This window comes from Nelusetta ayraudi, unplaced genomic scaffold (genome assembly GCF_046127955.1).
Source record: "Nelusetta ayraudi isolate G7.1 ecotype Tasmania unplaced genomic scaffold, CSIRO-AGI_Nayr_v1 ptg000019l, whole genome shotgun sequence".
NCBI lineage: Eukaryota > Metazoa > Chordata > Actinopteri > Tetraodontiformes > Monacanthidae > Nelusetta > Nelusetta ayraudi.
The window spans coordinates 6,852,247-6,878,716 of NW_027466069.1; the positions used below are offsets into that span (position 1 = coordinate 6,852,247).

A 26,470-nucleotide genomic window follows, 5' to 3' on the forward strand; every position below is an offset into this window, starting at 1 on the left:
ACTTCTACTTTTTCTACATTTTTAATTGATTTGACTGGGAGAAAAAAAAAAAGACATTGGCCTATTCACCCAGATGTCAACCATGAGTTACAGGCAAAGCTGATTGTGTGATGTATGATGACTGATGGTAATACAGATTTAAGAGTAATGGGTCAGTGTTAGCACTGTCTTGTTAATAGTTTATGAGAGTAGGTAACTGCTGTAGCGGTAATATTTATCTATTATCTATGTATTCATTTGGTGGTGCTAGTGGTGGTGAATGGTGGGGGGTTCAAGCTTACTGACCCAATTGGGCCTCAGTGGTTTTTTTTTTTGTTTTTTTTGTTTTTTTTTAAGTTTGGTATTACGTATTGACTGCGGCTGGACATCAATTACCCAATTACCAGGAGTCCTGTATAGATGTGTCCGCAGGGTGGCGCTGTGCCACAACGCTTTAGCTCAGAAGCGCGTCCGATTTTCGGGTTAACCGGCCTGCTTTGTGTTTGGCCCCGTTGGCCCAAGACAGACCTTCCAGAATGGTGCCTCTGGTGTTCGAATACAGAATAAAGCCAAAATATATTTGACAGACAAGTAGCTGGAGGACTGAATTAAACAACTTTTATCTTATATATATATATATTTTACACATTAATGTAAGGGGTTGTAACCCTGACCCCCGTCCAGGACTGGACCAGAACAGGTAGTGGGCAAACGTTAGCAACAGCTAGCTACGTGAGTTGCTATGTTGCATATTGTACTCTGAGTTCTAGACGAGTGCTGAGAAGTGACCGCAGCCAAAGAAGACCCAAATAAATAAATTAATAAATAACCAACCAGGGCTCCCTCCACCGCCTACTTCGAACGTGGCAGTCCCAAATCACTTTGATATTTGTCACAATAAAGACTCGAACGTGACACTATAGTTTCATGAAAGGAAACCTCGACCTTTTCTACACGCTTCTATTCTGCGCTGTTCCCACTCACAGACGTGTCATTTCTGTCTGTGATTGCCTGGAAAACAGATGCTGATGCTGATTCATCTTCACATGTTCCCCCTCCTTCCAACAACAGTTTGTAAGTATCAATTCTCATTTAATTTCCTTCACTTAACGGATCACTGCATCCACGCAGAAAATAGCTATTATTTTAAAAGTATGTATATGATTAAGAATTAGGAGATGTTTCATTTGAATTGGGGGAATTCATCCTCACAGTTTTTTTTTTGTTTTAACAAAACTGAATGACCACTGATTGGAAACAATCTGAAACAATGAGTGCCATATATCCACGTTGCTCCTGATTTAACCATTTACTACTTATATGACCGTTAGGTTTAATAATGAGCCACATTGTGAGCAGAATGAAATTCACCGGTCATCACGGCCGTCCAGCTATAACTCTGGAGGTGGAAAAAAAAATTACATTAATTAAATGACAAGAAAATGTGGTTCTCGGCATTGTCCTCGATGCGGACGGACAGGACGAGAGACAGTCTGACGTCGGGTGCGTGGGCGGATCCGTGGCAGCCAGTAGCGACCGACCGGCGGATCGGTCGGGGTTAGCCTCGGCGGCTAGCAGCGAAGATGACGGACGGGGGTGCGGGTGCCGGGGTCTGGGTCGAGAGCCAGCAGACAGTCCGCCCTACCGAGTAAGTCGAGCTCGTTGCTTCACCTGTTACTTAAATAAAATTTTTACTCGGCGGACGCGGTTTTTGCGTTTTGTGCTTTCAAAAAAATGGCGACGCAAAGACGGAAATGGTGTCTCCGTCTCCAGCCGGAATTCAGCGTCACCGGGAAGCGGATCGGCGGATTTAGGGGTGGGCGGATTACAGAGCTATTCACACATTTCCCTGCCGTGTTTAAACTCCAAACGTCGCCTTGTGTTTCTTTAAAAACACCCGCTGGATTTCGAACTGAACAATTGCATGCGGGAATCGGTGATTTGTTGGCTTTGTAACGAGCAAAATCTCCAGCTGCTGTGTGTGACAGTGACGGCGACAGCCATGTTTCGGTGGCCGCCTACAGCATCGTCAGTCCCGGCCGGCAGCTCGCAGCCTTCTGCTCCGAAAAAAAAAGAAAAAAGAATTAGCTTGAACAGACGTTCAGCTGTGGTGGGAGTCTTTTGTGTGAAGCGCACCCATACGGGCGGAGGTGTTGTAAAGCGGCATTTTTTTCCTCCCCCTTTTTAATGCGTCGAGGATGAAGCTGCCACACATAGACAGTACAGTCTTTCATTCCTTGCCGGAGTGGGACGGCCCCTTGCGCCGCCTTCAGGTGCTCCTGTCGTCAGTCAGAAAATCAAATTAACCAGGTGAGCTGTGACCGGTAACGACGAGAACGTTCGTCAAAGATACGCCAGTCGTGACGTCAAGTATCAGAGGTGGGTCGAAATATTGTTCGATCTGCTAGTCGTCAGGAGGCTTACGCCCGGCGATAGCATCAAACATCTCTCAGCTTGCGCATGTTCGAGCGCCGTGCGTAAGCGACTCTTTCCTTTTCTTCTTCTTCTTCCTTTTTTTTTTTTAAATGAGGATTGTTCAGGAAAGTTCTGGGTTGATCGTGAGTGCACGGCAGCGTGCGTGTGTGTTCGCGTTGGCCGCGAGGGTTTGGAAGGCTCAAGTCGTGATCCGTGCTTGCGATGCGTGAAGGCGTCGTGTTACGTAATCTGGGGGGGGTGGCTATTCGTTGGGAAGGCGAGGGAGAAAGGGAGCACACACGCTCGCTCACCTCACAACAGAAAGTGGCGTTCACGGAACACGTTACGCCAGCAGGTTGACAGCTCGTTGTCCAGACAGGCAGCCAGCCTTTGCGGACCACAGAGCGACTGATTCGGATTCAGAACGTTTGCACAACAGGAGCGCGACGCTAACAGAGGACCAGCGGATTCTACTTGTTCTTATTTTTTGTTGTTGAAATAAATCAGCTCGACTGGTGAGTAGTTCACGAACTGTTTCTGTTTTGGCATTATTCTAGGAATAGTAAACCGATATATATATATATATATATATATATATATATATATATATATATATATATATAATAAATTCTACTTTAAAGCCAATTTCCACGAGCAAAATCTCGCGGGATTCGAACGTGTAAAACGCAGCCTGTTTGTTCTGCTCTGTGGGTCGCACAGTCGAGATGAAACCGTGTTAAACCGTGTTAAAACACAACCGCAACCGTGTTTTTATTTACGTTTTACAGAAATAGCTTTTGCCATAAACCGCTGCGTTCTCGTGCCACTTTTACCCCCCTCACGAGACTCGTTTGTTGGGACTGCGCCGTCCGCGTGCTGTTTACATCTTATATCGAACCCAGTTCGAGCCACGTGCTCCCCCCTCGGAGCCTCGGGAACATGTGGCCGTAGTAAACACTTGCGCTTTTCTGTTGTTGTTGTCTTTTTGGACCCTGCGCTTCGCCGTCGTTGGTTGCTGTCATGGTGCTGTGTGGATGAGGCGAAATAGAACCTGGATTTAGCGCCTTTGAAAGCGTCCAATCCGAGCGGCCAACAAACAGCCCGCGTGTCAGCGTTTTGTTGCGGAGCTCCGGAAAAAATCCCGCCACGTCTTTGTGTACCTGCGTGGGTTTTTTTTTTTTTTTTTTTACTCACACAGTCGTGTTGCATTCACACTGCCTTTGTTTTCAGCCGCGGGGTTATTGACACGCCATCCGCTACTAATGTGCAACACTGCACAACATGATGGTGGTTAGAAAACCTGTTTGAATGGATGAAAAAAACATCAGATGAGCGATAATCTATTGTCAAAAGTTTACAATAGCCGACCCAATTATTTTTGACGTCCGATGCGTCGCATTCTTTCGGGCAAACGTTTTCATCATTCACCCGATTTTAACGCTGGAATTAGCATTTTGCCCCTGTTTGTGCCATTGATTGATATCATGGATTTATATTTCATCGCAAAAGCAGCTTTTGTTGCACTTCAGTTGTTTTTTTAAAAAAAAGTCTAATTAATTTGTCAATTTTTTTTTGCCATTTCATTTTCATTCTAAAATTTTAACTATGTGGTAAAACAATCAGTTTAGAAGGAAGGTGAGTCACTTTGTCCTCATGTATGGTTATTGCACTCTTATGTGTCAAGAGCTATGTGAAGAAACCTCTGATCTGTTTTCCTTTTTTCTTTCTACATGCTGTCTGGAATAAATGTGTCATGCTATTTCATCAATGTTATTTAAAAAAAACAAACAAAAAAACAAACCCAGACAATGTATCGTGTTGCCAATACTATTTGTAACGCTCAATTTGTTCAGAGTCCAGCGTTTTAAGGGACATTCGGCGATGTTGCAACTGATCCAACGTCTGCAAACATTTCAATATCCGATGAGTTGCAACATTGTCATTTTTTTCAAACGCTCTGTTCTAATTCAATTAGTGAGCCTTGGAGTGTTTACTGACACTCATGGGGAGATAATAGATGATTGTAACTGCTGGATTCAAGAGTGTAAACAATGCACGCACACACACACACACACACACGCACACACTGTTCTCCACCAGGTCACTGATCAGGTGACTGACTGTCCCTGTGACCCACCTCAACCTCACCTTCATCAAATTATCCCGCCCTTTATCTCTCTGCTCTCTTTCTCTCTCTCTCTCTCTCTCTCTCTCTCTCTCTCTCTCTCTCTCTCTGGTGCTCTGTCTCTCTCTCAAACACACACACACACACACACACACACACACACACACACACACTGTACAATGTCTCATTAATGCCATCTGTGCCATATGTAACAGCCCAATTAGAGCTGAACTTTGACCCCACCTGTCCACATTTAATTTGAAACTCTACAGCCATCACTGAGTGTGCATGTGCGTGCCTGCCCGCCCGCACACACACACACACACACACACACACTCTCACACACTCACAGAAAGCCTGTCCAATCCCAGCGTCTCTCCGGACTCTCCAGACTCTGACCTTTCATTGTTGTCTCTCTGCAGGACCTGAGCTGATTTGTCGGCCTCGCGTAGGTTTTTTTCCCCCCATTTTCACCCGCACTCGTGTCCCCCCCCCCCCGGACATGGTGGTCTGAGCCGGAGGGCGGACATCCCCGGCGCAGTGAGTGTGTGTTCACCCAGCCAGCGAGTAGCCGAGACGAAGGGACGAAGGGACGGACGGACGGATGGAGGGACGGGAGCAGAGCGCGGAGGAGTCGCGGGCGCCGGACGGCAGGATGTCTGTGAACGGAGAGCTGGTGTTCTTCTACATCAACTACAAACTGTCGCAGCGAGGCTACCCCCTGCACCACATTGGGCTCTTGGCCTCCCCGAACCGCCGGACTGACGCGGGGTCGGGAGAGGGGCCAGAGCAGGAGCAGCAGGCGGCCACGCACATCAACGGGACAGTGAATGGCACCGGCGCCGGGGAGCTGCCGGCGTCCACGCAGCAGCAGCCGGTGGCGGCGGCGGCGGCGGCGGCCGGCAGCCTGGACGCGGTGAAGGAGGCGCTGCAGTGCTCGGCCAACGAGTTCGAGCTGCGCTACGCCCGCGCCTTTAGCGACCTGCACCACCAGCTGCACATCACGCCGGCCACCGCCTACCAGAGCTTCGAGAACGTGATGGACGAGGTGTTCAGGGACGGCGTCAACTGGGGCCGCGTGGTGGGCCTGTTCGCCTTCGGCGGCGCGCTGTGCGTGGAGTGCGTGGAGAAGGAGATGAGCAACCTGGTAGTGCGCATCGTGGAGTGGATGACGGTCTACCTGGACAACCACATCCAGCCGTGGATCCAGAGCCAAGGAGGATGGGTGAGTCTCTCGCGCCCCCGCTCGTGGAAAAGCCAGCGGCGTTTTTTTCCCTTCACGCGCACACACACACACACACACACACACACACACAGTGTGGAAACTTTGACTGAATCCTATTGTTATTGGTCCAAATGCTTCTGGTGAACATGCATCGCTTTTATTGGTTGTTGTGGGTGCGGTGCTGTTGTGGTTGTGTGCAGTGTGCAAAATACTGGAATATCTATTTCCTTAACATGCATATTTATGAAGACATAAACATATTTTTTAAAAATTTTGATAGGTTCATCTCAATCTCATTAGTGGCATTAAACATACTTTTTTTTTTGTCATACGCCACCTTTCAATTTAATGGCATGTGAGTTTAAACTGGAATTTCGCCCTGAAATCAAAACAGAAAAATCCAAATAGAAATTCTAGTGGACGCGTTTCCATTAAAGCGATTTGATGCAAATCAGCCTTGCGGTGCAAAGCGTCGTTACGTCGTTGGACGGTGGGCAGAACAACTGGGACACAGTTTGAGGAATCAGGTTTTTTTTTGTTCATATTGAGGCACAGGAACTCTGATCTGTACTGCGTTTCTGTTGGCGAACACATGCAAGTCCGACTGTAACGTCACACCAGGGGTTTTGCAACAATTTTCCCAACCAGCGTTGTCGTGGGACTGCTGCCCCCTGCTGGACAGCGTCTCACCGTGGAGGTCCCGAAGGGATCTAGCGGCAGTCTGGGCAGGAGGGATCTCATCACGCCGCTTTGTGGGGAAAAGGGAGATCAACCAACAATATGGAAAGTGTTGAACTGGCAGGATGGAGGAGAAAAGGTCATAATGGGAAGCGAGCTGCGCACCAACTTGCACATAAAAAAAAAAACAAAAAAACAAAACTGAAGCGTCTTCGCCCTCTGTGAAAAGTCTCACTGAGCCGTCGGACTTTCGCGCATGATGCCAACGCTGCAGCTGTTTGCGCCTCCGCGACAACATGTGGAGGCGGGTTGCCGGGGGGGACGGGGGGGGTTTAGATTAGATATAATGGAGAGAATCAACACACACACACACATAGACTGATTATGAAAGCGGTAAATTCCGGGGTGTTTGTGCGGTCAGCTGCTGGTTCAGCTGTTCTCTGATCGATCTGCTGCAGTCCGGCCCGCTGGATCAAAGCCGAGGCTCTAACGGGACCGCCGGGATCGACGTTTCCCCTCATCCGAGGGGATTTTATTTATTTATTTATTTATTTAGTTTACAGATCGCCCTTTGTTCGGCTGGCCACAGCTGATTGGCTCTCTCCCGCGCTGTCCGTCCACATGTTTGGCTCTCCCGCTGTCCCTCCTCTCTCAGCAGCTGGAGGAGGATGAAAGCACTTTTATTTTCTTCCCAGGTTAGCGAGGGAAGTGGTGCCGACGGACCCTAGGTGTGTGTGTGTATGTGTGTGTGTGTTGGTGCACACCGGCTGGACAGTTAAGGTCAGCCGTGTTCCTTTGTGGTCGCCATGTGATGTGGTGGTGGTGGGGGGCGGTGGGGTTTGAGGTCTGTGCTCCGTGGAGCAGGAGGTCAAAGGTCGACTCCTATGGAAACTGACATCCCAGCGGCCTCAAAGGGAAAAATCCATTTGGCCGTGTGTGTGTGTGTGTGCCGTGCTATAGGAGAGCATCAAAACAAACAGCAGCTGCTGAGATGGATGGATGGAAGTGTGTTTACTGCGCCCCCTGGTGGCAGCATGTCTCCTGATCGCGGTTTGCGGCGCTTCCCTCGAGTCGACCTCTGCAGCGCCCCCCAGTGGTTTGACGCGGCACCTCGTTATCCCCTTCGTGCAAACAACAGATCTGGCCATCTAGATCAGTGTTTCTCAACTGGTGGCTCGTGACCCAAAAGTGGGTCGCCGAGCTTATCTTTTTCTTAAAAATTCAGTGATTTTAAAATATATTTCAAGATAAAATGTTGGGGATTTATTTTGAAGGACACACAATTCCATTCAATAATTTCAGTAGTTTATTCATTAAACATGCGTTTGAAACAAGAGCATTTTTATTTTTCTTGGAGTATATGTGGGTCTCAGACTCCACCGGTTGAGAACCACTGGTCTAGACCTTCTCCTGGCTGGTCTTTCTGCCTGTCGGTCGAGTTTTCCAGGGTGTTTCAAGTGTAGATGAACGCTGACTCATGGACGACGTGTCGGGGTTTTCCGTCGTTGCTGTTTTTCCGGCACATTTTCGGTCCTAAAAGGCTCGTCTGAACGCCAAAAGTTGTGGGGAAATGTGCAAAAATGTTGTTTTTTATTGCCTGTTTGGAGAGAAGACGAGCACCGTCGAGCTGCGCCAATCTTCTCTTTGGCTGCTTTTCCCACAACCCTCCTCCATCCACTGGACTCCTGGTCCTGGTCGCTGGCCACGGCGATCGAGCAGCAGCTCAAACGTGGGCCGAGTCGTACTCGGGGATTGTTTCCGTATTACGTCAGCGGTGGCACGTGTTTGTGTTTTTCTTCCCAGCTTTTCGCAACGGTGTTTTATTGCGTGCTGACCCGCCCTGTCGGTGCTGAAATAGAACCAGGAACCAGCAGCCAATGGAAAAGCTCAGAGGCTGGGGCGATGCTGTACATCCATGTCACTCCCCCGTGCTATGCTGCAGATTGTTCCAGCAGGGTTGGGAGGTGGGAGGTTGGAGGCCGGGGGGGTGGGGGGGGTGGGGGTCCCTGGAGGAAGTGACATCGACACACATCCCCTGTGTGTTGAATGGATGCGTGTACTGCTTCTTCTCGGCGGTTTGGTTTCACTTCTCCCGACGAGCGCACGACACCACTTCCTTCCTGCTTCTGCTTTAAAACTCTGGCTGGTCCCCACTCACTCTCAGCCGGTTGTGTTGTGTTACCCCCAAATGGTAAAATGGTAAATGGACTGCACTTATATAGCGCTTTTCCAGCGCCTTTACGGTACCCCAAAGCGCTTTCCAATGGCCTCTCATTCACCCATTCACCCTTTCACTCACACACTCATTCACCAATGGGTGGCTGCCAGCCCCAGTGGGAGCAATTTAGGGTGAAGTGTCCTGCCCAAGGACACAACGACGGACTAGGATGGAGCGGGATTTGAACCGCCAACCTGAGCCACAGTCGCCCCCAAGTCAGTTTGAAGCGGTTGCGTTGGTTGTGTTATCTCCAGTCAGGCTGAACTGGTTGTTACCCCGAGTCAGGCTGAACTGGTTGTGTTCCGTCGCTTCTCTTTGTTCCTCGGTCGCCCCTGCCATCTCTCTCTCTCTCTCCCCCCACCCACCTTTTCCCCGAAGTGGAACCAAACCTCAGAGTGAACAAAAACCCACAGGAGGCTTCAGTCGTTTCCCCTCCTCCTCCCCCTCTTCCTCTCCTCCTCCTTCTTTCTCCCTCTTTCACTTCATTTCGTCCTTTCTTCCCCCCTACCTCCCCCTCCCCCTCACACCTCTCCCCCTCTCCCCGGCGACGCCCCCTGGCAGGGATGAGTTGCGGTGCCGTTGGCAGATGTTGGAAGCTGTGAGGCAGGTGTGCAGGTGTGCGCCTCTCCTCCTTCACGTTAGCTGATGAAATATGAGTCGGCTCTGAGGTCACTCTCTCCTTCCCGCCCTCCACCATCACCCTCCCTCTCTCTTTCTGGAAGTTCAAGTGGAGACGGAGACTTCCAGGATTTGGGTCCCAAATTTTCACGCCCCCCCCAAAAGAAGTTTCCCCTTTGAGCTCTTCAGGTTCTCGATTAACCCGTCGTCACATTTTGTCAGACGCTGTAATTGGAGGTGGGAACTTAAAAAAAAAAAAAAAAAAAATTTCCTGGTAGCTGTATTTCGTGGTAATGGGACCGTTTCTCTGGTAGCCACGGTGCCTGCGACCACATGAGGCAGGTGTGGGCGGTGGTGGTTCCGGTTCCTGCAGCAGTTCAAGGAACTGCTGAACAGTTGCAGGAACTACTGCAGCGGCAGCAGCAACGGCAAAGTGAGAACTTCCAGTGTGTGGTGTTCTGTTTGCTTTCCATCAGGGTGGAGTCCGAGGGAAGTGTAGCAGCGAGCCCGCCAGTCGTAAGGTCAACGCAACCGTACACACCCGGAGCGAATTTCCAAAAGGCGGCTGTTAATTTTCTTCTCGCTCTGGCATCGAATTTTGCAGACGCGAACGGCCGGACCTCTGACCAATCAAAAATGATGTTGGCTTGTCGATGACGTCGCATCAAAACTTCGGTAATTTGTTCTCTCTGCAAACGGGGAGCCGGTTGACGAGGCGGTTCCGCAAATTGTCCGACGGACATTCTAAAGCAGGGGGGAAATTTCGGCAAAAACCTCGACAGGCCTATAGGCTTTTACACGATGACGATTTTTGGGCCGATCACCGATCAATGAGTTTAAATAAACCGATCACCGATCACGTGAGGAGCAATATTTAAATTACTTGTTTATGTCAACGGGGGGTGTCCCCGAAATATACGTGAAGTGCGTCCCGTATCAGTTCATTACGGGACAGGTTTTTTAGTTGCCAAATATGGGACAATCGCGTATTTTATGGGAGGGTTGGCAACCCTGTCTAGACCACAGACAGAAATCAAATGAGGTTTTGTCATTTTCCCTAAAAAACGGCACAAATTGTGTTCCGGGAGCGATTTTTTTTTTCCCGGGACAGGTGGTGAAAAAAGAGAACAATTCTGGGAAAAACGGGACGGGTGGGAACCCTATTAGCATCCGTTGGCTTTTCTTTTTCTTTCTCCGCGCTGCGTTTCTTGAACTCGACATGCTCCTCCGTGTGCATCTTTTCCAAGTGCCTGATTAAATCTGTCGCGTTGAACCCCGCGAGGTATTGTAGCGTTGCATATATTGCAGATAGCTTGTGCTATGTCTGTTTCTCTCACTTTGAAAAACTTTCACACCTCCGACACGTTTGTTTGTGTGTCGCCCCATGGATGTTGCCGTCGTGAAGATTCAAAGAAACTTTATTGTCCGTCACATAGCGACGGTACTCAAAACAGGAAGAGGGACGAAGACGAAAATGACGGGGTTTTTTTTAATCATGAATCATTCGCTCTCGGATACAAAGAAATAAACACGTTGATGCTGTGAAACTACTTTGGAGTAAATGAGACAGATTAAAAAGGTTTCAACACAACCGTGACGTCATTGATCGGAGATTTATGACATGACGGCCGATCACATTTCAAAAAATGCCAAATATGGGCCAATCCGATATGATCGGTGTAAAGCCTACAGTCCTATCATAAGCATCCAAAGGAAAACTGGAAAATCTTTCACGGCATCAGGAACAAAAAAACTGTTACCGCTACTATCTTCCACCTGCGCCCGCTGCGTCGTCGCCCGACCCACGTGTCCACCTGACGCACACAACGCTGAACTTTATTCGATTGCCGAATTTTATACACATATTCGCCACGCGCTAAGGTGTGTGCAGGGAAAATTTCGCATTTTCGCGTCTTTTATTCTCCTATGGCCTGGTGCGTGAGGACCTCGAGGGTGAATATTCAGAAGGTCGTCCTGCAGAGCGGTGTAGAGAAGCTCCGATGGCCTGAACGCTCTCGCCGGAGCTCATTTCGGCTCGGCCGCCGTCGCCAGCCGGATATTTTGTAATCCGTGACATAAATGCGCTCAGCCGCCGCCGGCGGAGGAGGGTGGCGGCTGCGGCGGCAGCTCCAGCCATCCGGGGTGGGATAATAAACGGGAGGCGGCGAGCGAGAGTGGCTGCTATCCGCCTAATAACACCACGGTGATTACCGCAGAGACCGTGGAGTCGCCTCGGGGGCGGCACAGGGGTTGGGGTTGGGGGGAGGGGTTATTACCAATTAGAGATGAATAATATCTCAACCTGCTGCTGGTGGGAGGAGGGGTCGGGGTCGGGGAGCGGGGGGGTACAACAATGTTTTCTCTCCCCCCAGTCAACCGACGGACTAATAAAGGCAAAATGAGTTTTAGCAGAACAAGGACACAGTCGGGGGGGGGGGGGAGTAGGGGGCAGGTATGATTTTTTTTTTTTTTTTTTTTTTTAAATTTATTTATTTATTTTTTTGTCTTCTCTGAGGTCAAGAAAGAGTCTCTGACAGCAGAAAAGTCGACTTGGGATTTTTACTTGTTAGTTTCTTTTGTCCCCTAAATCACCACCGGCAGGAGCAGTCGGGTTGTTGTTGTTGTTGTTGTCATGAATCACCTGCGTCTCCGCCTGAGAAGCAAACACTTTGACGACTCGTCCAAACGGGGGGCGGGGGGGGGCGAGAGACTCGACTCGACGCCCTTGACGGCGGCGTCCTTGGCGACGAGCGGCATTAGCATGCTGCTAACTGTCGCGGCCAGTGCTAAAAATAGCCCCCCCCCCCCTCCACCCCGGAACCTACACTCCCCACCCCCCCGCCTCTCCTGGCCCCGATTACGGGAAGGTTCTGCTGGTTCCGATTCCGGGGGCCGAAGGGAAACACCTGGGCTTCCTTTGTGCCGTTACCTCGCTCTCGCTCTCACACTCACTCACTCACTCACTCACTCTTTCGCTCTCCCTCCCGCACACGCACGCGCACACACACACACAGCTAATTAACATGCGCACAGGGTCGTCCGTTAAGCCCGGCCGTGTCGTCTGTCAGGCGGTCCCTAACCAGAGGAGAGCAGGAAATGTCACCCTGGGGACTCTCCCACCACCACTGCCACCTTACCTTCCTCCTCCCACGCACACACACACACACACACACACACAGCTGATGGATAGATCCTCCTCCTCCCCCTCTGTCTACGTCCTCTATTTATCTTTTTTTTCCCCTCTTTTTATGCCCCTCCCCCTCTGACTCCCACCACAGCGTCCCGAACGACTCGTCTCCTGTTAACCCCTTGTTCACATGTTGTGTTTACACACACACACACACGCACATATATATATATATATATATATATATATATATATACGCTGCATGTGTCGTCGTCATCGATTCACCTTTTATTGGATTTCATCCCTCCTACATCCTTCCATCCTTCCTCTGTCCCTTCTCCATAGATCCATCATCCCTCCTCCATCCCTTCATCCTTCCTACATCCCTCCATCCCTCCTCTATGCCTCCTCCATCCCTTCATCCCTCCATCCCTCCTCCATCCCTCCATCCTTCCTACATCCCTCCTCCAGCCTTCCTCCATCCCTCCTCCATCCCTTCATCCCTCCTACATCCCTCCATGCCTCCTCCATCCCTTCGTCCCTCCTCCATCCCTCCATCCTTCCTCTATGCCTCCTCCAGCCCTCCTCCAGCCCTCTAACCCCCCTCCGTTCCCCTTCCTCTATCTCTCCTCCGTCCCTCCATCCTCCGCTTGCCAGTGTCCCAACGTGCAGCCGAACAGATCCCGGATGTTGTTTTTCTGCGTTTTCGTCCCCGTAAACAAACTTGCCGTCAGCTGATTGCGTGTTTGGGATTCGCCGTCACACACGCCGCGCCCACACAAACGCATGCGCGCGCACACACACACACACACACACACACAGACACGTCGCCGTCCCGACGTTGTGTTTTTATTGTATGGCAGCGTGCTACAGCGAAGGGGAGGGGACGGCGCCAAGTCAGTCTGGTCATGTGACGCTCTGAAACAAAGGATCCGTGGCCCGCCACACACACACACACACACACACACACACACACACACACACACACACACACACACACACACACACACACACACAAAGACGAGTGCAGAAATGTGCTTTTCTGGCTTTTTTTATTTTTCGACTGCGGCTGCAGGTACAGTGGTCGTCCCACAGACAAAAAGCTGAATTGTATGCGGTGAAAGTGGCGCGCGGGGGGAGGGGGGGGGGGTAGAGTCAGTGGTGGACACGTTTGTCTCGCCTGTCAATAAAACGGCTCTTTTGTGCTGCAAATTGATCTCGCAGACGAAGCTGCAGACGTCTGCGATGTTTTTGTCTGCAGCTGTTCATGATGTGCGTGTGCATGTGCGTGTGTGTGTTGAAAGCGGCTGCGACAGACCGTCTGTGCTATGCAGCCTCGGCGGGTCGCTCGTGGTGGCGGTTGTTGTGCGAGTCCCCACGGCGCCCCCTGGCTGCCGGTCTGGGTCCTCCTCTGGCCGAGCGACGCCTGCTCCGCGGCGCTCTGGTCGGCTCACCGCTTTGTGTGCGACAATTTTTTGTTTGGTTTTTTTTGTGTGCAAAAAAAGCAAATGGAAACGCAGCACAAGTTTACTGGTTGCGCAGTTACCCAGAACGTCCACAAGGGGAATCAGAAAAGAAAAAAAAACAATCGACAAAACCAGCAGTTGTTTGTCAAACCTCGATCCAGCCGCAGTTTAAAGCAACAAAATCTTTGGCGTCTGACTGTTTCACTCCCACGTTTTTCTGCCTTTTTGAAAAAAAACAAACAAAAAAACACCAAAACCTTTCCACTCATTTTTCCCATTTCAAACAAACAACAACACACACGTACATACACACACACACACGCAGTGACACAACATCAATGCGGTCTCTAATGATGACATTTGCTGCATTTCAGGCATCAGATTCTCCCTGTCTCTCTCATTTAGTCACACACACACACACACACACACACACTGGTGTTGCTGCAGTGGGACAACCGTGTGATCTCAGCGTCCAGCTGCGCAACAGTAGCGTCGGCGCCGTGCGGGAGGCCATTAGGGCGGATCACGCCGAGGTGGGCGGAGCTTATCCGCCGCCGGTGAGCAGGTTGTGGTGCAGTTTGTCGAGACGCTGGTTGTGTTGCTGCTGCTGCTGCTGCTGCTGCTGCTGCTCCACTTCTCGGAGGCTCGGCGACGAAAAACCAGGTCGCCCGTCTGCCCCCCCCCCCCCCCCCCACTTCACCCCCTCCCCCTCCTTCTGAGGCACTTCCTCCTCCTCCTCCTCCTAAAAGGAAATTGCATGGACGCTCCAGCACCGCCTCCACCCCCTTCCAATTTCTACCCCTCCTCCCCCCCATCCCATCACCCCCCCACCCCCACCCTGCTCATATCTGTGATCAGATTAATCCCCCCCCCGCACCACGGGATTATCCAGCCGCTCCCGTGGCTGCTATTAAAGGCGCTGATTCTCGCCGCTGATGAGCGTTTGATGCTAATGCAGCGCCCACTCCGCTCGCACGCTGCCCCCCCCCACCACCACCACCAAAAATGAAGATAAAGCCGCCGCGGCCGCCTTCATCACACCGTGTTTATTGGCCGAGGGCGTGACGAGCGCTGACGGATGAGGACCCCGCCGGAGATAATGGAGACGAGGGAAGAGGAGTGCAGAGATTCCCCAGGAATTGGCTTCTCTGAATCAATTAGCCGACCCAACCCCCCCGCCACTCCTTCATTCCTCCCTCTGAACCCCTCCCCTCACTGATGGAGGCGGAGTTTCCAGGAATCGCGTCACGCAGCCTCGCCGCTGTGTTTCCCCCAAAAACTGTCGGCGTCGTTTCGCTCAGGCCCCCGGGATCCAACGCGCATGGGGAACGCATCAGCCAATCGGAGCGAGCCGAGACACAGCGGCACGTACGACTCTGTGACGTCGTGCTGGGATTAAACTCTGCTGGTTAAAGACACTCGTGACTGTGAAATCTGCAATGGAAAGATTTATTATGAGCCGAGTTTCAGCGTCTCAGTTGTCCTCGCAGCTGTTTTTATCTTTGTGTTGCGGTCCAAGGGGAAAACTGCTTTTTGGGCCCCAACGAGATTTTTTTTTTTTTTTTTTCGGCAGTACCTCAAGTGGCCACGGGGGGAAAATTGGCGCACCACCATATTGCCAGTCTGGTATCCAGTTCTTATAATACATCCATGGTTTGCACGGGGAGAGAGCATGATGATGATGATGATGATGATGGCGGAGGCCTCCTATTGGCCTCAAAACAGAGAAATGATCATCTGAAAACACAACAACGGCGACAGTTTGGTTCCTGGCAACGGTCTACTCCCCCCCCCCCCCCCCCCCGTCCTTTTGGCTCGCTGCTGTTTAGCACTCTCACTTTCGGCACTTTCGGTTTTTTCCTTCTTCTTCTTGGAGCGTCTTGAAGGCCCCGGTTTCGTTTTCCAGACAGATGGTGCGTCTCGGGGTCATGGCGAGGTGTCTGGGTGGGGGCGTGGCCTCCAGGGTGGGGTGTTGGTTGAGGGGGGCACGCCGCCAGAGAGTCTGGGTGGCCTTCAGACACACACACACACACACACTGCAGGCGCGGCAGGAAGGCCAAGGACTTGGGACAGGCGGCCCCTGCAGGCGGAGCAGGGAACAGATTGCTGTCCGAGGCTCCGCCTCCTCGCTCATTAATCTCCTCTTTAATTCATGCTCGCACTGCCGGCGAGAGACGCACGTGCACCGGAGCGCGCACACACACAGAGCGCAGAAAGTGTCCCTGCCAGAATGGGGAAGTTTTGTTTTTGATGCATCATTTCCTCCTCAACTCCGCTTCCTGCGCGGTGACTCTGACGGACGGCACCGCCGGCCTCCGCCGCAAGGTCTCGACAGGCGCGCGTGACCGTCGCACGTCCTCGACCTCGAGTCCGTCGCCTCAACCGAGCCGCCTACTCACTCTCTCTCTCTCTCTCCCTCCAACTGGGAATGAGTCTCGCTGCCTGTCGGATTGCTTAGTTTATTCAGCGTTGTTTCGTCTCGTAGCAGCGGCGCAGCGAGCGGAGCGGAGGAAGTGAAGAAGAACCGTCAACTAGAAGATGTGTCTGGGGGGGGGTATATATCCAGATATTAAACATGCACATTTTAAGCGCCGCGATCCAAACGGGTGCTCCCGTCTCCAGGCATCAGCCACCCCTAATATGTATTTTTCATATTTTTACCGCGGGGAGCACAGAACAGTCTGCGTCTTTTTTCTTTTTCCGTTTCATTTTAATATTTACTGGCCTACTGCTGCTCCTCTCTCGCTCTTTCTCTCTCTCTCTCTCTCTCTCTCTCTCTCTCTCTCTCTCTCTCTCTCTCCTGCCGGAGTGGGATCAGCGAACCCGTGAGTTGGTATCAAGTTAAAAAATTTCTGCCTCCTGCTGCTCGGCAGACTCTCTAAAGCCGCAAGTTGTCGAGTTACGGTTCTCGGTGGTCGGCGACCTTTGACCTCTGAGTCAGGTGACCACCTTCCCGGACTCGCTCATCTGATGTTGCCCAGTCACTGTGATCACTTCCAGGGCTGACCGTCACTGCCGGTGTGTGAGGCTGAGGTCACACACACACACACACACGCACATGCACTCCCAGACACGTTCTCTCACTTGCACTTTGCACATGGACTCTTATGTGTGACATCATCATCATCACCGTCCTGTTTGATCAGCAGGTCATTAGTCACCAGTAGCTTTTGCCCCACAAAACAACAACAACAACGTCCACTTTGTGCACTCATCTCAGCGTGGCGTGCATCCTTTGCGTGCGTGTCTCTGTGCACACGTGTGTGTGTGTGTTGTGCAAGCCCACGTAGCCAATCCGGAGTGTTGCAACAGCAGCAGCAGACGGGGACGTCGCGTTCCGCGCCAGACGGCGTCGTGTCGCAGCCAAATACGCTGAAATAACTTCTAGAATTTCAATATGCAGAAGCTGATCTGACGGTCGCTGGTAGGAAGCTTTGCGCCCCCTCTGTTTGAAATAGGGTGTTGCATTTAAGAGCATACTGTACTGAAAAAGTACTGAAACTGTATTTACTTTTTTTATTGTTGCATTGAGCTTGCGCGTTTTATTGGCCTTCATAGGCGGTCGTCACAGCCAGCTAGCAAGTTAACATGTTTTTAACGTTATGATAAGTCTTCAATGTTTTTAGTGAAAGTGTAGCTCTCAACGCTTTGCTCTTCCTCTGTGCCTGAGACATCGCGGTGCCTTCAGCGTTGGTCCCAGTGTCGGATCGATGCCTCCTCTCACCCCTCGCCATCCCCACCCTCCCCTCCAACCGAGCGTCTCCAAGTTATTGGATTCCAATTCATCTCCAGCAGCGGTTTTTCTTTTTGGCCGATAAGAACCAGGAAGTGAGTCTCTACTACTGCTGCTGCTTGTTTCGCAACCCAGGGCCATTTGAGTCCCGCCCGCCATTACTGGTGCAACAGCGGCGCAACTGACACGCCGCCGTAGACGGATAGGAAGCTGCGGCTAATGATTGTTAGCGCTGCGCGAGCCGCGGCGCCCGGCCGCTAATCAGCAGTTAGCCGTAGCGACGAGTCACATTTATTTATTTATATATTTATTTATTTTGTTATTTCCTCTGTAGACGTTTCCTTTCATGAGCTAATCCCCCCCCCTCCAACACACACACACACAAACATTTTCCAGCTCCCCGGCTAGCACGAGTCGTAAAAGAGATGCGCAATAAATAAATATAAATGTGTCCCGACCAGGCCTGAAGGCGCGCTGCAGGGCGGTGGCGAGCTGCTGATTTCCCTCCGGTGGAGAGAGGAGGGGGAACTCTGGCTCAGATCGAGAAATAAAGGCTCGGCCGTGTGAAAGAGGCAAGAAGGGGAGCGGCAGGATCAGAGCGGCTTTGAGGGAAGCCGAGCCGAGCACGCGCAGCGGAGCCGACGTGAGGAGTCGAGACATTTTTCTGGAGAGACTCCCGAACGCAAACGTGCCACACTTTCAATTGTGCCGTCCCGACCAAACAGGCGGCGGCGGCGGCCTCATTAATCCCCATGCGAATGACCCGCGACACGTCGGAGCAGAGCGCCGACGTGCCCGGACACGTCCGTCCCGGAGGTCACGTCAGTCACCCCTGGCCGCTCCTGTTTGCTGGCTCCGCCCACATTCCTCACATGCCAGGAGGGAATTAATCAGCTGACTCTTAAACCGCTGATTCGTCGCAATCGAGCAAAGCACCGTCTGATGGATTCGCCGGGGGTCAAACGGAGCCTCGACCCGAGTCGACGCTGCGACTCTCAGTTTATGGCTCCTTATCGCCTCACTGACACTGATTTATTTCTCTTTCTCCGTTCCTCCGGCTGATAGACGAGTTGAGTTAATGTTTTCCGACGTTGAACTGTAACTTTTCGTACCTTCCAAGTCGGAAAAAAAAAACAAAGACTCGCCGGCCTGCGCGCGGTTGCACGGAGGCCCCTGCAGACGTGGGTGGAAGGAGGAAGAGATTCATTTCCGTGATTGAAAATCTCCACCCACCCCTGAATGGAGGTTGCGGGGAGGGTGGCGGCTGAGAGATGTGACCCTGCTGGTCCGTTCTGGGAGTGTCGGTTCCATTCTGACGGACTCCTGCACCTCTTGGTTTGTTATCAGCACCGGAATCGCCAAAGCAAATGTGACTCACACAGGCAAGGGGAGGTTCGCTCATTGACTTTTCAGTTGAACATTTCCACCTGCTGGACTTGGGTGGTGTTGGGTTGGTGAGATCAGTGGTTCTTAGACTGGGGTGTGCACCCTCCCTGCCACAAGGGGGTGCCGGACTTTATCTGCTGCTTTGAGGGTAAAAGGTGTAATAAAAAAAACAAATCTACTGGTGCTGCCGACTAAGTACGACAATTTAAACAATAAAATTAAAGTTTTATGTTTCGTCCGTCTTTGAAAATACGAAGCCGTCTCAGTAGCCACACCCTCTTGACCCCACCTCCCTCACTAGTCGTGAGAGCTGTTAAAATAAACTTGGTTTGCGGCCGATCCATTTGGGATTCTGTCCAAGAAATGTGAAAAATGCTAGTGACTCATCGTCGGTATCAAGGGGGAAAAAAGTCGACCGTTATCTCAGAGGTTGTGTTTGGTTGGATGATGGAGGCCCAGTGGAGGGAGGTCTCTGACGGGTCGACGGCCGCCGGTCCCACGGCTGCTGCCTCAACTTGTGCGGTGTTTCGAGGAACTTGTGTACCGACTCTCGAATCTGAGCGTCGGTGTCACGTTCAAGCAGTTTCTGAGAAAGGAGCTGCAGTCAGAGGTTCTAGGCCAGCGTTTCTCAACCACTGTGCCACGGCCACACTTGGTGTACCGTGAGATGATGTCAGGAGTGCCGTGAAAAAAAAAAAAAAATTATAACATTTGATTGTGGAGTGACTGTTCTTTAACTGGAATGTGAGCCCATTTTCCTCTTCAGGATATCAGCTTTGTGTGCATCTAAGCAGGCCCAGGTTTCACCCTCAGTGAGTATCAATAAATGAAGAGGCTGCGTTGTCACTATTATGCAAAATTAGGTCATTTTATAATATTTTTGGGAGGTGGTGAGCCATGGGATTTTTTTCAATGTAAAAATGTACCATGACGCATAGAAGTTAAAGGAACCCCCCCCGCTGTTCTAGACTACCTGGAACCCTCCCACGCCCCTTCCTGTCACATCTGCCTCAGTAATGAGGTCACTTCCTGAAGTCAGTTGGCCGTATGGTTGGTTGGTTTGGTATTTTTTTTAAAGCATTGTGAGTTGTAACCATTTTCCCCCTAGAATGCAATACAATACCTTCACTTCCTGTTCGGCCCGCCCGGACACGCCCCTCCACTTCCGGTCCTCCCTTGTGTTGGCAGCGGCATGATGTATAAGCGATCGGCAGAGTGGCACCGGGAGTTCACTCTTGCACGGCCATAACAGAGAAGAAAGGGTGATAACGAGGATGGGAAGGGTGGGGGGGGGGTGGGCTGTCCCAGAGGAGACGCCGCAATCCCGTCGGCAGGCCGGAAGTGGGAGCTGCGGCTCGTTAAACCGTCCTGACTGACTTCCTGCTTCCTTACCATGTCAGTGGATGGAGAGCAGCTGGGATCAAAGGGTGGCTGGAGACTCGGCTGAAGACGGGAGTTGGCGTCGCGGGGGAGGGGTGACGGGGCGGCACGATGACTCGGCTCAGCCTCGTTCAAATTTGAAACTTGTGCCCTTTTGTGCTCACAGTGTGGCGACTGTTTTGTTTTTTTTCTTTCTTTTAACAAGATCCGCTTCAGCTCAGATGACTCATGAATTCCGGCTAAACACCGGCAACTCCCCCACCCCAGTCTGTCACTGATGACTTGCGTTTCCCTCGAACAGCACTTCCTGTCCAATTGAGCAGCCGCTCTTCCAGTAAAACTCGCAGACAGAGGCCACCTGTCCTCCTCTGACTAGGCTCAGCTGACCTCCATGTGTTTGGGATTGGATTCGATCCAGCCGCCTTCCGGTTTTTGCCACACCGATTTTTGTTTTTTTTTGTTTTTTGTTTTTTTAAACAAGGGTACAAGCTGTGAATCTCAACTTCCAGGAAATGTTTTCACCAGGCAGGAATGCGAGACGGGAGGAGCTGGCTCAGTTTTCTGGCCACGAGTCCAGATTCCTGTGAGAGCCTCGTGTCTCCGGGATCAGACGGTTACTGTGTTGTTACTAAATCTTGTTACAACGTTGCACAAGCTTTACATTTTACCAACACGTTACAGTACAGTGGTGCTCAACTTTTTTACCTTATCGAGAAGTCGCGACCCAAATTTATTCCACAAAGATAACAACGGTAGCCCACTTTCTGTTATGTCTAAATAAATGATTAAAATTATTCAGTTTAATTGTGTCTTGCAAAATAAATGTCCAGCATTTTTTCTCTCGCTCTCTCTCTATGTATATATGTATGTATATATGTATGTATATATGTGTATATATGTATATGTATATATATGTGTGTGTGTGTGTGTGTGTGTGTGTGTGTGTGTTTGTGTGTGTGTGTGTGTGTAATGTACACACACACACACACACACACACACACACACACACATATATATATTAATATAAAATCAACTTCAAAGACACAGATTTTGTTGTAACGATTTTGTTTGTTTTCAATTGACATGACTGAATTTTCAGGGAAATTTAGATTATTGAGTAACAATCGAGAGGAGGATGGGGAACCCCTGCTCCTAAATCTTGATGGGTATTTTGCACACTGTACACACCCCATGATGCATTTGTTCCTCGTGCGAGATGGCTCACCAAAACACTCCATCCATCTGCTCCTGCTCCGGCACTTCTTTCAAACTTTACAACCCATTGGGGCTCCACCAGTCGAAAAGTTGGCCCACACCTGCACCAGAAAGTCCCGACTGCCAACCAAGTGTCAATATACCATAAAATGTGTTGTTGTTCTTTGAAAACCAAATGGTCCAAAAAAAAAAAAAAAACCCAACGACTTGTCGTGTGTCATTCAACGACTGCAAGTTGGTTTTTGTTTTCTTTCTTCATTCATCGTTACTCGTCGGCACGGCTGACATTTCTGCGGGTTTTTTTCCCAGGCTGGGATTTTTCTGTAGCTCGGTCGCAGGGGCGCCCCCTAGTGGTGCGCCTGCCCCCCACACCTGAGATTTTCCCAGCTGGGGGAATCCACCTGAGCAGCTTCAGAGACAGAAACTGTGGTTTTGTTATTACCTGTACTCATCCCCAGAGTGAAACCACGCTAACCCCCGTTCCGTTTCTCGTCTTCCCCTCTCTCTCTCTCTCTCTCTCTCTCTCTCTCTGTTTCTCTTTCCTCTCCAGGAACGTTTTGCCGAGATCTTCGGCCAGGACGCGGCGGCCGAGAGCCGGCGGTCGCAGGAGAGCTTCAAGAAGTGGCTGCTGGCGGGGATGACGCTGGTCACCGGCGTGGTGGTGGGCTCGCTGCTCGCCCAGAAGCGGCTGTGATGACGTTTAGGTGGGCGGGGCCTCGTCCGCTGGCGGCGGCGGTGGCGGCGGCTCGCCAGCAGCACCCCCTCTAGTGGCGCGCCGCCCCGGTGCGTGAAGCTCCTGTCGCAACTGCTGATGGTGATGGCTCACCCCTCCCCCGTCACCCTCCCCCCACGGTGGACTCAGACTTCTGCATCTTGTTGGAGAAAAGACATGGAGGCGGAAGAAGAGTCACTCTGATTTGTTCATCACTTGAAAAATGTGTTGTTTTTTTTAGGACCGACCTGTTTTTTTTTGGTTTGTTTGTTTGTTCGTCCACGGTTCCAGTTTTTTTTTTCCGTGTGCGTTTCATTCCATGTTTCTACCCGTCGGTTCCACCTGGCTCTACCGGAGCTGCTCCACACTCGCGTTTACTCGCTCAGCAACTAACTGCTATTATACGTGCCATAAGGAAACGTGGCAGCAGGGGGCAGTGTAGCACCTTTTTTTTTTTTAATTTATTAATTTTTTTCCAAACTTTTTTTCTCTTTTTCTTTTTTTTGTCCCCCCACCCCGATCCGACCGGACCCGCTGCACCCCCGTGCTGAAAACCTGATCCATGCCGTCCTGTCGTCTGGTGTGATTGATGACACATTTTAGTTCTGCGGAAAAAAAACAAAAATGCTTAAAAAAAATTCCCCCCTGTTCCACGTCAAGAGTGTGTTTTGGATTGTTTGCCCCTTCGTGTCCGCGGACAGTTGCATCTGTGTGTGTGTGTGTTTGTGTGTGTGTGTGCGTGCGCGTGTTCGTGCGCGTGTTCGATTGGCTGAGTGCAGTTCATGCTAGCAGGGTGCCACCCTCCAGTAGCTGAGAAATGCAGCAAACACTGTAGCAACACACAAACACACACTCGCACAGACTCACATGTGCGGCAGCAGACGGTTTTGGGTTGTCAGGATGTTTTTTTTGTTTGTGTGTTGCCGTCACTTTATTTTAACCCTCCTGTGTTTTATTGACAATGACCTGGAAAAATCTGCAAGTCAGAATTGTTGCCCGACTCTGCTGCAGTTAAACCCCTGACAGCCAGGTGGCAGCATTGATTTTTCCTTCTTCCAATAGTGCTTATCATTATTACGACCATGATAACTTTGCGATATTTAAAGTGGATGTCATTGCAAATTGTTCAGACAGCACATTTTTTTTTTGTCGTCGTTGTCGATTGATAACAAAGTTGTGTTGTTTTTGCGGTAGGTCTCGGTGTGATACTTGCGCTATTAGTCGAGTTTTTAACCCGAAATCAATGTTCGCAAGTCGACGCTCCATCCGCTAGCCGCCGAGTCCCCTCGTTTAGTGCACTGACGCGTTCCCACCAGAGAGGGCGAAAGAGGGCAATTTTAATGCATTTAAATAATGTCGTGCAGTTCTTGGCACTTTCTGATGCGGCAGTATACAAATAAACAGGTCTTTTGTTTTCAGAGAATTAGCAGCGACTGTATCCGTGTTTTGTTGCTGGAGTAGGAGGGTTAAAATACTGTGTGCGACTGTTCTGAGATCGGTTCCGTCGCATTTGCAAACATCACTCTGTGTTTTCTGACACGGTTTCCAACGTCATGGCCGATTGGCCGGATTTGATCGGCGGCGCCGTCGCAGCCCGCTGCCTCACCATCCCGAGCCAATCAGCAGCTGACGTGGAGTATCGCATCTCACACTCGCTCAATCACACGCACACACACACACACGCGCACACACACACACACACACCCTCCCCAGATGCCAGAAACCTGTCAAACCTCCACCCGTCTCGCCGCTACATCAGGCTCCGCCTCCTTCCTCGGCGGCCTCGCCGCTGTCACCGCGTCTCGTCACGTGTGTCAGTCACAGCTGGCCCACCTGCTGCTGCTCTCTCACATTCTCGCTCACACACAAGACACACGCGCACACGCTCGCCAGTATCGCGCACACCTGCCTGTCGGATGCAGTCCATCAGAGACGGGAGGAAGGGGAGGGGGAGGGGGAGGGGGAGTGGGGAGGAGGAGGAAGAAGCGACTCCCCCTCTTTGTTTCTAAACATCTTTAATTTAAGAGTGAAACTGGGGAGTCTGTCGCCGGGCGGATCACGCACCGCCGCCTTGATTTATTTAGTGAGAGGCGGAGTCCCGCACGTCCTTAGAAACCAAGACCAACCACACACACACACACACACGTCTATGTGCTTCTTTCGTTCCCTGCGCTTGTTCTTGTCAGTAGCTTTTATCCAAAACGATTCTCTAAAGATCCCGATCCAGTGACCCTCACTCATCATCCGCTGACACGGTTGGCGAGAAAATCTCCCGTTTGGGAGGGGCTGACAGAAAAATCCTTCTCGGGCGACTCGATTCATGGATCATTTTTGATGAATTATGAATGGCATCTAAGTTTAAGACAGTGAAACTACCAAGACGCGTGACTAAAACTGCAGGGAAGAGGCAGAAATGGATTTCGCATTCAGGCCAAAGTGTTAAAAAGTCAGTTTCAAGGGAGTCGGAGCACAGCTCTGGTGCAGGACTGAAGGGGGCGCCGTTTCCTCATCGTCAGATCCGACAAGTGTTTATTTTCAGATTGTTTTCAGCTCTTAAAGAACACGTGGATTTTTTTCTTTCTGTTTTTCATTAGAACTGTCTGCAGATGTATTACGTACTGATTTCTCCCTTAAAAACAAAAAAAAAATCTGATTTTTCTCCTGAATCGGTCACCAAATAAAAGAACGATCCGCCCCTAAAGCTCGTCGAATAACTCGCCAAGAGTCAAACATTCCAATACCGTAGAAATCTATTTTTGTAGTGTGAGTCCCTCAAGACGCTGCTCGCTCCCACACACACACACACACACACACACACACACCTAACAAGGGTCCTGTTTTACACCATATACGTCAATGTGTGTACGTATGTATGTGTGTGTGTGCGTGCTGGGTTTTTTTGTGTGTGCTTGTCTTAAAAAAATTCTTGAAGGAGGCACTAATGAAGGATGTGTGACAGCAGTGGCAAGACCCTATAAGTATATATATTGAAATATATATATATATGCTAGGTATTTAAACTGATTAGATTAGTATGCTAGTTTAGAAACATATTTAATTATAAAAAAAAACAGAACTGATGGCTTTTAAACATTATTTATATTTAGTGTATAAACATACTTTGTGCCCCTTCAAATGGCCTTAAACCCCATGTTTGCATCCATGTAAATTTGTAATTGGTCGTAGTTTTTTTTTTTTTTTTTTTTTGTTAATTAGGATTATGGGACTGCTGTTTTAATAAAAAGATGCAAAACTTTACGGATATTCTCCAGATGTTAAGTTTTTGATGGTTTGTTGTTGATAATGTTTTTTTTTGTTTTTGTTTTTAAAAAATGACAAACCTACAACACAATGTGCGATGGTCTGTTTGTGTCTTAGAATGATGGTGTAAAGTTTAAAATGACAACCCAATAAAATTCCACGACAAAACAAAAAGACGTTGCTGTGCGTCGTGAGTTTCTTATTTTTTAACTCTGCTCTTTTTAAATTAGTTTTTTAGATTCTTCCTCACTCTTTTCATGTGTCTTCTGTTTTTTAATTCATTTCTGCTCCTTTGCGTCGTCCTTGTCAGCATATTACCTGAGATTAATGCGACGACTCGGGAGACAATATGGCAGAAGAGGCTGCAAACTAATGAGAAAAAAAGGGATGAAATATTCCTGCTTTGTTGATAGTTACTAGACTTGGTTTGTGCGAAATGATGCAGCCAGAATCACCAACAATAATTAATATATCCTCCCGGAACGTGTTTGTATTGTCACCTGTGTGTGTGTGTGTGTGTGTTTGTGTGACTGTGAGTCCGTTCTTTCGCACTGACGTGTCCGAGGCTCGTGACTGCGTCCGGCTGCCAAAAGAAAATCCAATTAATCCCCATGTAAATCTCGTACGTGCGTGCTAACAATTAATTTAAACCTGTTTTGTTTGCCCGTCAGTTTCACATTACCATTGGACGGAGTCACATGTTAATTTGAAACTAAAAAATAAAAACTTTTTATTTTTTGTTTTTTTTACTGTCGATTAATATCATAATACGACTGTCTAATTTAAATTCTGGCAGTTGTTACTTTGTAACAATGCTTCGGCTGCAGCTTTTTAACGCAGCCAACGTGAATCACAGCAGCAAAAACACTAAAATGTTGCTTTTCATCATCATCATCAATATTAACATCATCTCACACACACAGCCGTGACCC

At 50.0% G+C, this 26,470-nt stretch overlaps 1 protein-coding gene across 4 annotated transcripts; it reads left to right on the top strand.

Annotated features, from left to right (window-relative positions):
- Window positions 1-956: 956 nt before the first annotated feature.
- bcl2l1 (BCL2 like 1) lies at window positions 957-25,710 on the top strand. Of its 4 annotated transcripts, XM_076026679.1 has the most exons (4): window positions 972-1,053; window positions 1,460-1,627; window positions 4,942-5,744; window positions 22,116-25,710. In XM_076026679.1, the coding sequence occupies exons 3-4, from the start codon at window positions 5,124-5,126 to the stop codon at window positions 22,257-22,259; spliced, it is 765 nt and encodes a 254-aa protein (XP_075882794.1). In that variant the 5' UTR covers window positions 972-1,053; window positions 1,460-1,627; window positions 4,942-5,123; the 3' UTR covers window positions 22,260-25,710. The 4 variants fall into 4 exon arrangements, with proteins under 4 accessions (XP_075882796.1, XP_075882794.1, XP_075882797.1 ...); XM_076026681.1 differs by lacking the exon at window positions 1,460-1,627 and having other exon boundaries at window positions 957-1,053; XM_076026682.1 differs by lacking the exons at window positions 972-1,053; window positions 1,460-1,627 and adding an exon at window positions 2,224-2,358.
- The last annotated feature ends 760 nt before the right edge of the window (window positions 25,711-26,470 follow it).

Bases quoted from the DNA above. Each gene is read 5' to 3' on its own strand.
- bcl2l1 (XM_076026681.1), top strand. From the start codon at position 5,124: ATGGAGGGACGGGAGCAGAGCGCGGAGGAGTCGCGGGCGCCGGACGGC. The intron at 5,745-22,115 runs GTGAGTCTCTCG...TTTCCTCTCCAG, and splicing joins TCCAGAGCCAAGGAGGATGG to GAACGTTTTGCCGAGATCTT.